At 41.4% G+C, this 12,287-nt stretch overlaps 1 protein-coding gene across 3 annotated transcripts in view; it reads left to right on the forward strand.

The window, feature by feature from the left end:
* The window catches only part of Unc13c (unc-13 homolog C), a 462,492-nt gene that overhangs the window by 181,547 nt on the left and 268,658 nt on the right, over positions 1-12,287 (forward strand). For all 3 annotated transcript variants that reach the window (XM_013346384.2, XM_026778986.1, XM_005347631.3), the window contains exon 9: positions 11,556-11,783. In XM_013346384.2, the coding sequence (XP_013201838.1) occupies positions 11,556-11,783 (228 nt within the window). The remainder of the gene's footprint in view (positions 1-11,555; positions 11,784-12,287) is intronic.

The following is a 12,287-nucleotide window of genomic DNA, read 5'->3' on the forward strand; positions in this document are numbered from 1 at the left end:
CCAAAGTGGGCTTGGCACTCCTATATCAGTTAACCATGAACACAGTCCTTCACCAATATGTCCATAGACCAAGATGATTGAGGCAGTTCTTCAACAGAAGTTTCCTTTTCCCAGGTGACTCTAGATTGTATCAAGGAGACAATGAAAACTAACTAGGGCATCCCCACAGGATTGAAGTAGGAATTAGACACGGCTGGAATCCTTAGAGGGAGTTGTCAAGCTGAAACAGCATCAGTATCCTCAGGTAGGGTAGACCCTCAAAGTGACCTCCAGTCTGTTCTGCTAACAGTTCTGTGATGTCCCCAGATATAATGTTACTTAAGCTGCTGTCAGGACACACTTCTGACATTAGAGCTATGAGATGCTTTTCCCATTCTATCTGTTGCTCCCTGATGGGGTATTCTTCTGCACTCCCTGTATGGATGTTGGAAATGGGGCTCCTGTTTTAGAATGTTAAAGGTAAATGTATCTAGGCATATGACCCTAGTAGTATTTTCTTAATTTCCCACATGTAGTAGGAGCGGCGGGCTGCTTCCCACCGTCTGACTCCCAGCTAGCTTTACCCGAAAATAATTACATGGAAACTGTATTCTTTTAAATACTGCCTGGCCCATTAACTGTAGCCTCTTATTGGCTAACTCTCACATCTTGATTAAACCATTTCTAATAATCTGTGTAGCACCACGAGGTGGTAGCTTACAGGGAAGGATTCTAGCCTACATCCGTCTGGGGTCGGAGAATCATGGCTACTGACTCACTGCCTTCTTTCTTCCAGCATTCTGTTCTGTCTACTCTGCCTATCTAAGCTGATGTCCTATCAAAAGCCAAGGCAGTTTCTTTATTAACCAATGAAAGTAACACATAGACAGTGACCCTCCTCCATCACCCACAAATTTGTTTTCCTGAATATGTGAATGAATATGGCTAATAAAATTTGCCCCAGAGATTTATTGAGAAGGCTACATGAAGTTAGTCTATGCTATCTCTAGGTATACTCTAGGCCATAAGTTGATAGGCTCTTTATCCTTTGATACTTCTGAATAGACACAACTCACTATGATTTTTATTACTATTTAGCTTAATTTTTTTGTTGCTAAAAACTTATTTATCAGACAGCAGATCCAGAAATATCTGCCCTCTGTACTCTTGACTGTGTATAAGTGGGCTCTGTACCCCTGAATGTTATTCGGGAATTTTCTTTGACAAACTTTATCAAAGAAATCTATTTATGTGTGAATATTGGTTTGTAATACAATACCTTTTCATGGCAACATACTGTCTGTTCCTTCTACTTGTTTTTTTATATGAATACAGTTGGGGTAAGATTCTTGGATTGCCTGGAATTGAATGAAGCAGAAGAAAGTGTCAGGCTGATGAGAGCTTTGGTGACAGCTGGCTAGCTGCAGTCAGTAAAGAACATGGAGCTTCCTCTTATACTTTCCCCCAACACAATCCGATCAGAATAAAGCAATGTTAAGGATAAACAATTCACTTGTAACACTTGTAACAAAACTTTTCTTTTCTCACTCACTTGTAAAATAAACTTTGAGGCAGAATCTCATGCAACCAAGGCTGGTTTGGAATTCTCTATGTAGCTGAGGTTGACCTTGGATTTCTTATTATCCTGCCTCTGTTATCTTATGTGCTGGGGTTATAGGTGTGTATTGCCAAGCACAACTCCTTCTTTGAAAAAGAGATTAGAAATGATCTCTTAAAAGAAGGAATGTTTCAATGTTATTCATTTAATTTAATTATAAAACATTATTATTAAAATTTAATATTGGAAATGGAGAGATGTTGTTAGAGGGAGGCCACTTGTTTCTCTCCTGACTGCTCAGCACTGAAATAACCATACAGAAACTAAATTATTTAAATCATTGCTTGGCCCATTAGCTCTAGCTTCTTATTGGCTAACTCTTACATATTAATTTAACCCATTTCTATTAATCTGTGTATCGCCGCATGGTTGTGGCTTACTGGCTAAAGTTCTGTCTGTCTGTCTCTGGTGGGGCTCCATGGCTTCTCTCTGACTCTGTCTCCTTTCTCCCAGCATTCAGTTTAGTTTACCCCACTATCTAAGTTCTACCCTATCAACAGGCCAAGGCAGTTTCTTTATTAACCAATGGTATTCACAGCATACAGAGGGGACTCCCACATCAGAAAGATGATTTAGCAGTTAAGAAAATGTTCTCCCTTTTCCAGAGGATCTGAGTTTGACTCCAGCATCCACACTGGGTGGCTCACAACCATCTGTAACTCCAGGTCCAAGGGGGCCACCACCTCTTCTGACCTCCATATGCATACACACACACACACACACACACACACACACACATACACACATAAACATACACATAAAATTAAGAATAAAATCTTTAAAATTTAATCCCCATGTTTAAAAATGAATTATAAACAGACATTTTGATAAATAAGAATATGAGAAATGTCTTTTCCTTTCCTGCTTTAAGAGAAGTTTAATTAATAGATAATCTTTAAGCCTTGAAATGCTAATTAATGAGCAGCATTTATGAATAGTTTATAAGAAAATTATCAAGGATTCATAATTTTCACTTCCCCCACAAAATAAATAGCTTACCCACCTCTCTTAAAGCAGGAAAGGAAAAGTCAATATCAGAATATAGGAAGTATTGCCATCTAACAATAAATGTCTTGAATTTATTAGAAAAAAAATAAAGTAGTTTGGATCACACCAAAAAAGAAAATGGGATTTTTTTTCTGTCTCTCAGAGTAGAGATTGCCCCATTCATTAAACTCTAGAAAAATTTCCATGTTCTGTTCTATTTTTAAATCAGTATTTATTATTAATATTTATCTTATTGCTATTGAGTAAATAATATAATTAAAATTGTCACTGAAGTTATTCATTAAGATGAACTTATATTAATTAAGACAATACCCCATAGACATACCCAAGGCCTACCTAATACAAATAAGTCATCATTGAGACTCTCTTCCCAGGGCATCCTAGGCTGTGTCAATCTCATAATTAAATCTGTCCATCATGTGTATACTTTTGGGAGCAACTAATGTGGGAGAGGCCAGCCCACAACAGGCAGCACCATTCCCTAGGCAGGGAACCATGAACTGTGTAAGAGTAGAGAAATTTAATTAAACATTCTCAAGTAAGGTGGGAGCCATGCTTAAGTGTATTCATTTCTCTCTGCTCTTTAACTGAAGGTGCTGTGACTTCACTTCTCTGATTGAGTGGGCTATAGCCTGGAATTGTGAGTTAGTACAAAGCCCTTCACGTATATTAAAAAAACATGAACTTACATGGAAACTAGAAAAGTTAGAAGAATCAAAAATATCATATAATGATAAGGTAGATGTGGGAATCCCTTCCTTAGTAACCCTGTTTAATATTTCCATAAAATCAACATTTTTATACTGGTCATAATGAAGTTCTGCAAATATATGTGCTTAGTATCAAAGTTTGCTATAAGAATTAACAAGAGAATTTGAAATTCTCCCTCCAAAGTCAGTGGTCTTTTCTTAAGAAAAGTCTCTTTGTTGTTTCAACCAAGAAGTCAGTGTTTGTCTGTGTTGATATTTGCCTCTCAAGTGCCAAGATTGCAGGTGTGAGCCATTCTGCCTGGTTTAAAATATTTTCTTTGATTGTCCTCACAATGTAGAAAATATGCAAATATAAAAGCAATAAAAATCTGTGCATAATGCTGGACTCTAAACTAAGTAGTCCCAGCGTCCCACAAAAGATTTGTTTAGCCCATACTCATTCTTCAGAAGTCCAAATATCAGATAAGATCAGAGAGTCTGTTGTAAGTGTTCAGCAAGCAGGTCTTGTGAGGTATGTCTTCTGTCTCCCCGACTGATGCTATGCCACACTTCTGTATCCTAATACAAGCCCCTTTAAATTCACAGCATTAATAAGACCTGGCTATTTCTGTTGTTTGCAAATTGGATATTGATTCTCTCCTTCCGTGATCCATTACCAACGTTTGCAGCCACAATATTTTGAGACCATCAGATAGGTTGCATATATTGAGCATTCCCCTTGGGTAGGGAATTTAGTCTTGGAAGAAGGTAAATAATCTTTACTTCTCTATAACTTAACACACATGTAAGCCCCAGATATGCTTAATAAATGTGGGATAAACAATTGATAAAGGCATAAAAATGACTGTGACAAACAGTTGGGCAGAAGAAGGGGATACTAAAGGGATGGCTTGGTGATATTCAATGGTGACTGTTCTTGTAGAGGACGCAGGTTTGAGTTCCAGCATCCACATCGTGTCTCATAGTCATCTATAACTACAGTGCCAGGGTACCTGATACCCTCTGACCCCTGTGGGTGCCAGACATATATATGGCATACATATAAACATATAGGCCAAACACTCATACACATAAACTTTTAAGTAGCCTGAAATGACTGATCATCTTTCTGTACAGCCATACATAGCTGGAGACACTAGATGAGTAGATTGAAGAGCCCTGTGGACTACTGAGTTCAGAGAGTCCAGCGTCCTGTCAAGAACTGTATGAGAGAGAGAGAGAGAGAGAGAGAGAGAGAGAGAGAGAGAGAGAGAGAGAGAGAGACAGAGACACAGAGACACAGAGACACACACAGAGAGAGAGTATGTATGTGTATGTATGTGGACACCTTGACAATTTGTTGAAGCTTGTCTGATTGGCGCTTGGATGGATGGACATAAAACTTCAAGCCTTTTGTAATAAAAGGTGGTTTAAAACAAATAGATAATCTTTAAGCCTTCAAGTGCTGATTGATGAGCAGCATTTATGAATAGTTTATAAGAAAATTATCTAGGATTCATAATTTTCACTTAAAATAAATAGCTTACCCACCTCTCTTAAAGCAGGAAAGGAAAAGTCAACAGAATCATAGTCATGTCCATGGCATGGTCACCATGCTGTGTCAAGATTAAGACACATAGAAGTGTCCTTACAGAATTGTATGTTGCTGAATTTGTCCTAGGATCTAGAAAAAAGTTCGGGAAAAGAGAAAAGGTTGCAACATTGAGAAAAACTTTAGATGGAAAGTCTATTTCCCTGAAGAAAAAAAAAATCAATAAATCTCACAAACTTTCATTTTCTGGTTTACAACGTTTTCACATTTGTCTAGCCTCCACCCCAGACCTAGCCAGACATCACAAAGATTAAGTGGGCAACAGGCCCAGCTGGCTACACTTCCCGGTTAGCCTTCAGTGCTGTTCCAGAAATAGTGACTATGTTTGTGGTGGACAGTACTGGAATGAAAGGAGAATTACTGCCCTTTGGTCTCATCCAGCTGCGGCATCCCTGAGCTGGGCTGTGCACGGAGCTCAGGGCTTGTGTGCACTCTTCAGTCCCTCCACGGTGAAGATAGCAGCTGCCAGTTCCTTGTGAACAAGGAGCATGTGGTCGCCATGGGCCCTGGCTGGAGGACAGGTTCTTCACTTCTTTTGTAGAGCCTATTATTCCAAAGCACTTGACTTTATGGAGAAGAACATGGAGAGCATTCCTAAGACTCCCCAGGGTTCTGTTTTCTGAGTTTAGTTGATGATGTCTGAACATCAGAACAGACTGTGCTGTATGTATGGAATCAACAACAAAAGTGGAGCAGCAGAGACTAGAAAAATCTGAGAGTCCTCTCCTCCCCGCTAGCAGATCCTAGCCTCTGAAGTATGCATGCAAACAGTGGGACGGGAGAGTAAAGCCCAAAAATCTAGAAAGGAGACCAAGAGAGGTAGTGATAAGTAATGAGGAAGAAAGGGGTGGGTCAAACGGGTCATAAACAAGGAAAGGAGTCTGTAAGAGGGAGACTACAAGCAGAGATGGGGGAAAAGAAGATGGCAGAGATGAGGGGAGCGAGCCACATAAACACCCTTAGTTTAACGATGTCGAGTGCCAATAAGTGTCACTGCTCTTGCAAAAGATCTGAGCCTGGTTCCTAATACCCACACAGAGCGGCTCCTAACTGCCCATAACTCCAGTTCCAGGAGAGCTGACGCCCTCTTTTGGCCTCTGTAGGTACCTACATTCACATGCTCACACAACACACACACACACACACACAAACACACACACAGAAACACATGCTAAACCTTAAAATGTCATAATGATATCTAGCCCATTATATAGTGGTTTTAAAAGAACCTATAAATAAAAACAAAAGTGATTTTGAAAGAACCTATAAATAAAAACAAACTCAAGCCACCTACAACATCTTGAAGAACTGCAGGCTAGAGCGGAGTGATAATTCTACTTCCTGAAGAAACAGTGGCCCCTCATCAGAGTTCTGGTGCTTTGCCCAGTGACCTTGTTTTTGTCTGTGCTTAGGCAAAATAATGAAAAACCTGTCCATCTCATTGCAGCCGGACAAGAGAGAACAAGGTCAGAGATGATAGCCTGGGGGCACGTTTAGATCCCACAGAGAGACGTCATAGAGGAGCAGTAGGGACTCGAGGCAGCTTCCAACAGCAGTGTGAACTGTGTGCACAGCTAACTTCAACAGCTTCCAACAGCAGTGTGAACTGTGTGCACAGCTAACTTCCTGGGTGTCAGAGGTTATGTAAGGGAGAAACTAAGCAGAAAGAAATCCATGTTTAAAGTATTTCATGTGTTGTTCTATTTTCTTTAATTTCTGAGTCGGATGTAAAGAAACTATATATGATTTTTTTAAAAAACTAAAACGCATCTTTACTTCTTCAATCTCTCCCTGAAGTATTCCTTGACATATTTGAAACTGACTGCATTTTAAAATTATTGATTTAAATGATTAAGATAATTCGTTACTCTAGACTAATCGGGAAATTTCAAAAAATTACCCGTGAGATACAGTAACTCATCCCGATGTTTTATTTTTTTTTTAGTGAACACGTTTCTCAAACTCATCTTATAAGATTGCATTTGCTGATAAGGATACTTGACTGCAGTGGGGTCTGAACAGGCAGAGCCAGCACTGCAGGGGAACTTGGGGTTTGGCTTGGTTTTGGAGGCAGATCCACTCACAGTCAAATCACTTCTGCAAGAGGTGACTGTTCCTCGGGGGAGAGGGCCCCCAACCCACATGTCCCCATTTTCCTCACGGAGCCACCTACAGGGACGGGAGAGATGCTCCATCACACCACAGCTCCTCCAGTTATCCAGGCCTTTGTTTGCAAGAACCGTGGGTTACAAAGCTTTGAGTCTTTGAGGAGGAGGTGGGCTCTGGGGGAGTCACAGGTCTGTTCCACCAAGAGACTGAAGGCAAGTGAATCAAGGAGGGCTGGGGTTATCTCAGATATAAAGCAGCTGATGGGAAGGGTGGGAAGATGTCAACTTTGTGCCCACCTACAGGATTCCCTGGAAAGAAAACAGGCATCCAAAGAGGACCACCCACATGGTGTCACAGGGAAAGACACGTTTCTATGCTAGAAAACGCAGAGAGCAAAAGCGGTGCTCACATGCCTCAGTCCTGATACTCTATGCACTTTCCTCCCGTGTTAACCCATTGCTACCTAGTCTGCTAACCTCAAGTGCATGTAAGGACTTCTGCGTGTCTAAACACTATCAAACAAACAAACTAATTTTTCCAGTGTCTTTGGACTTTAGCGTCATTTGTTTCTAAGCCCTGTATTGACCCCAACTGGCTAACAGCAACGGAAACAGTAGCCCTTGGATGGTACTTGATACGGTACTGTTCATGGGTGCTTCACAGTCATGATGGAGCTCAGAGTCCTGAAATTCCTCGTTAGCATGAAATGCTTTGATAGATGGCTCTGATCTCTACCTGTTTGACTTTCAAAAATCCTACATTTAATCATCATTAGATGATGATAACTCTCATTATTTATTACTCTACCTACTTGCTTAATCCTCACCTAACCTCCTTAAAAGAGATACTACCCATTGTTCCCTTTTGCTTATGGATGAGACAACTAAGGGTTAGGGTGAAGAAGTAACTGTGAGGGTTGGGGTGAAGATCAGTTGGTAGAATGCTTGCTTAGCAATAATCAAAGTCCAAAGGCACAGTACCTTGTGCTTCATAAAACCAAGCATGGCATGATGTGCCCACCAGCACCCAGGATGCAGAGATAGGAGGATCAGAGTTCAGGAGCAGCATCAGCTACATAGCAAATTCAACGTCAGCCTGGGAAATCAGACCCTGTCTAAAAAGAAATGGAAGGAAGGAGGAAGAAAGGAAAGGAGGGAGGGAGGAAGGGAAATGCCATGCCGCTGTTCTGGTCCATTTGGAAGCAAATCACCATAATCTAGATGGATGCTGAATATCAGAACCTCACTTCTCACTGAATCAGCCCCCAGTCACCCCCAACATTTGTTCCCCTGCCAGTTACTGATTCTCTGTGCTCCACAAGGATAAGGGGAAAGGGACTCCCTTGCCCTCTTCTATAAGGGCACTAAGTTCCATTCACCAGGGCTTGGCCCTCAGCACTTTCCTATTATCCTGAAACCATCGCCCCCTCTACATCCTGCCTGACACTGCCACATTGGTGGTTAGGCCTCAGTGCTCACATTTGTGGGGCACAAGCATTCAGAACACATCCGCTAGTAACTGGCAGGTGGGGGCTTACCCTGGGTTGTTCCCTTTACCCCAAACATTGCTAACTACATGCCCTTGTACTTTATTGCCAAGTGATCTTAACCCATTGCTTCTGTGTGTAGTTAGGTGCAAGCCTTTATGCAAGACAGATGCAAGCCGACTGTCTGATGTGCTGTGTAGGCCCTTAAGTTCAGGTTTGGCAGGCTCGACTTTCTGATGACAGGCACACAGTCCTCGTTTTCTGTGAATTCCTAACTGGAAGCCAAGGGCCAGATGTTTGCACTTCATAACTGTATTCTTCAGCCCTTCAATTATTTTGCATGGCAGGAAGCACTCCCTCCAGTATTATGGCCCATAGCATAGTCTGCTAGAAGAGGGTGATTTGTTGAATTGATTATAATTGTCTTTTTACCTTTAATTCCTTCAAGAATGTGTGTGGCTTCTGTATCTAGTAAACACGCTATTGTCTATACCATGTGCTGGATGCTAGGCTATACCTCTAATAGAGCATTTGTCCTACCAGATAGGGATGCAGACATCCACACAGGTAAGTGGGTCACATGTAAGTGGCAAACACACAAGGGGTGGTTGAGTGGTTACCAGGTGACAGTGCTAATGTTACAGATGGGGCTTGTCGCCTTTGTTTTCTGTAGTGAAGGACAGACAACATGACTGTTAGATGTTAGAGGGCTGTGTTCGCAGCTAAGGAGAAACTAAAACTCTGTTCTGAGAGTAGAAGACAGTGTACTGAGGTGAGAATCCTGAGCAGCGCAGACCTGGTTAGGACACCTGTTGCTGGGAACTGAGAATGTTGAAATTTTATATGTGTGTATAAATATTAATAAATATATAAGCACACAAGAATACATACATGAACAGTGCTGGAGTGAAAGAAATGGTGAGCAAAAGAGATGGGGGAGAGAGAGGCAGGCAGACATGCTTACTTGGAAAAATGCTAAATTGTAAAATAGAAAGTTATGAATTTCACATCAAAACTTACATCATTCAAATAGTAGATTTACAAAATGAAGAAAATGAGAGGCTCTGGTTGATAGTCCTGTGAAATTATGGAGAAAGAAGCGCGTTTCCTTGCGTGTCCTCCTGTGTCAAGTTGAACTCTCACCGACTGGAGGATGCTCTCCTCTGTCTAAGCTGACTTCTCTACCTGCTGTATTGTATGTGACCACACTGCCCCATGAGTGGTCTGAAAGGGGACGATGAAGGCTGCATCTGGGTAGCACCTCACTGGTGACTTCGCAGTGGTGCGTTTCCTCTGATCTCAGCTACTGCGGATGATCACTGCTTCAGGAAGCGACCTGAGGACTTTGAAAGACTTGCATAAATGCTTATCTGCGGTTATCACTGATTACTTTGAAATAAACAGAACAAGCCCAAAGGGACTGGAAACTTGTGACAAATCGCAGCAATTTAAAGGAAACAGTCTGATTGGAAAATTAAGACGTGGGTCTGATGAACAACAGAGCCATGGGAAGGGCTTGAGGATCAGCTGCCAAATTAATTAGGAATTCGTGTCTGAAACTCTGATGGAAGCTCTTCAGAAACAAAATGTAAACACAGAAAAATCTCTAAGCTACATATCTTCTCTGGAAATGACAGATAAGGGGCTTAAACATAAGTGTCTGCCAGTCTTCCCTCCCCAAATTGGCAGTCTCGGTTCCCGGCTCTGACTGTTCAGCACATACTCAAGCAGAAACACAACGAGAGCATCAAAGGAAGAGGTGCGAGAGATTTCAAAGTTAATTGTCAGAGATTTGACACCTTGGGACAAGAACTCTCTTGGCATCTTAGCTTTGAATCTGGCAGTTGCTGCTTCTGTGAGCATTTGCTGTGTTAGAAGCTTAAGTCTAGGGCCCTTCACATCACAGGACTGGAGCGTTCTTTCCCAGAGGCTCTGGACTAACCAGTGGCCATGACCTTAACCTTTGGGCTATGAGGGTGGGAAATGAGCATCTTCAAGCTGCTCCTATCCCTTTGGAAGTCTTATTGTAACTCACTAGGCAAATATCTCCAGGCACCTTGAAACTTGTAGGTGCTTTCTACCCATCTCAGACACTTAAGGAACATTTCAATACTGGAAGCCAAATATGCCTGTTAGTGCAGCCGCCCCGACCAACCTAACTATATTTTACTAAGTAAGAATTATACACTATGTAGTCAAGCTGTTACTGGTAAATTACAAACATGCTTAATTACTTAATGGCACATAATTTACAGATATGCAGCTGTTCGAGGGCATGCTGTAACAGATGAGTAAGGGTATTTGGAAAGGTCTTTAAAGAGGCATGCATTCTCTTTTAATCTTCTCAATTAAAGACGTTTTGAGGGCTGTTGACTTAGACGGCAGAGCAGATAAAGGTGCTTTTCCACCAACACTGTCAGTGCAAGTTAAATCCCCAGGACCTGACTCTGACATCTCCATGTGTGCCATGACACAGGCATATACACACATGTAGACACTCACATCCCAGGAGGTCACACGCAGCAGTAAGGATACTTGTGGTGTATACAGAAGCTGTGGGCCACAGACATGGTGTCTGGGGAATGCTCCATGGCCAGAGGTACTTGGGAAGCACAGAATACCCAGAAAGTGGATTCAATCACTCAGAATAAACTGGACGAGCTCTAGCTTATTGGTTTCCCAGGGAAATATACCCCTTACATCCAATCTAGTTTTGTTTCGTTAAGAGTCATTGAATATGTGCATGTGTTATGTGACACACCTGACTGATTTCATGCATCCTTCGTCTTATTTTGAATTTCTTTAAATGCAATTACTTATAGAACTTGTTATTTATCCCAGTATCGTGGCTGGATGGGTGACAGAAGTTCACTCAGTTGCCAAGAGCACTAACGAGCACTAATTGTTCTCAGTGCAGTGACTCATTCTCCTGATATTTAACGGAATATCTGTCCCAGCTCCTGAAAACTACATCTTGGATACTCGTGCTTCTCCTTTTGAACCGTCACAGAGTGACTTCTGAACAGCCACACAGCCTCTGGTTTTCTATTGCAGGAGCAGCAGAGAAGAGCTCGAAACATGGTGCCGAGGACAAGACCCTGACCATCATCACAGCCATGAAGGAAAGAATGAAAATAAGAGAACGAAATAGGCCAGAGGTGTTTGAAGTCATTCAGGAAATGTTCCAGATCTCCAAGGAGGATTTTGCGCAGCACACCAAGGCTGCCAAGCAGAGCGTGCTGGATGGGACCTCTAAATGGTCAGCAAAAATAACCATTACAGGTAGAATACATCTCTTATGTGTTTTATTTCTTATCGAGGCTATTTATGTGTCTCAGGAATTACCATTAGTAAAAATAAAATTAAAGGTAAACTAATAAGTTTTTTTAATCTTGTCAATGTTACTTCAATTTTCTCAAATATATAAAGGATAATTAGAATAATTTCAGTCTGTATTCTCCTACTTTACTCATTAATACCCTAAAGATTTCAAAAATGAGCTTTTCAATTGCCTCCTACTGAATAATGCCAGTGGAGTCAATGATCTCCTTGCTGAGGGTCAGTTTTATTGAGCTTCTTTAAGGAGAATCATTTCAATAGCTAACTACACACTCATCCACCTAATCCAAAAGTAAAGACCATTCATGGTTTAAATTCTTTAGATTAAACTCTAAAGTTGGTCCTTTGCATGATAGTAACACATGCTGGAGAGATAGGTTGGTGCTTATGAGCACTTGCTGCTCTTGCAGGGCACCTGAGTTCCAGAGGATCTGATGCCATTTCTCA

Source organism: Microtus ochrogaster, chromosome 5 (assembly GCF_000317375.1).
Source record: "Microtus ochrogaster isolate Prairie Vole_2 chromosome 5, MicOch1.0, whole genome shotgun sequence".
Lineage (NCBI taxonomy): Eukaryota > Metazoa > Chordata > Mammalia > Rodentia > Cricetidae > Microtus > Microtus ochrogaster.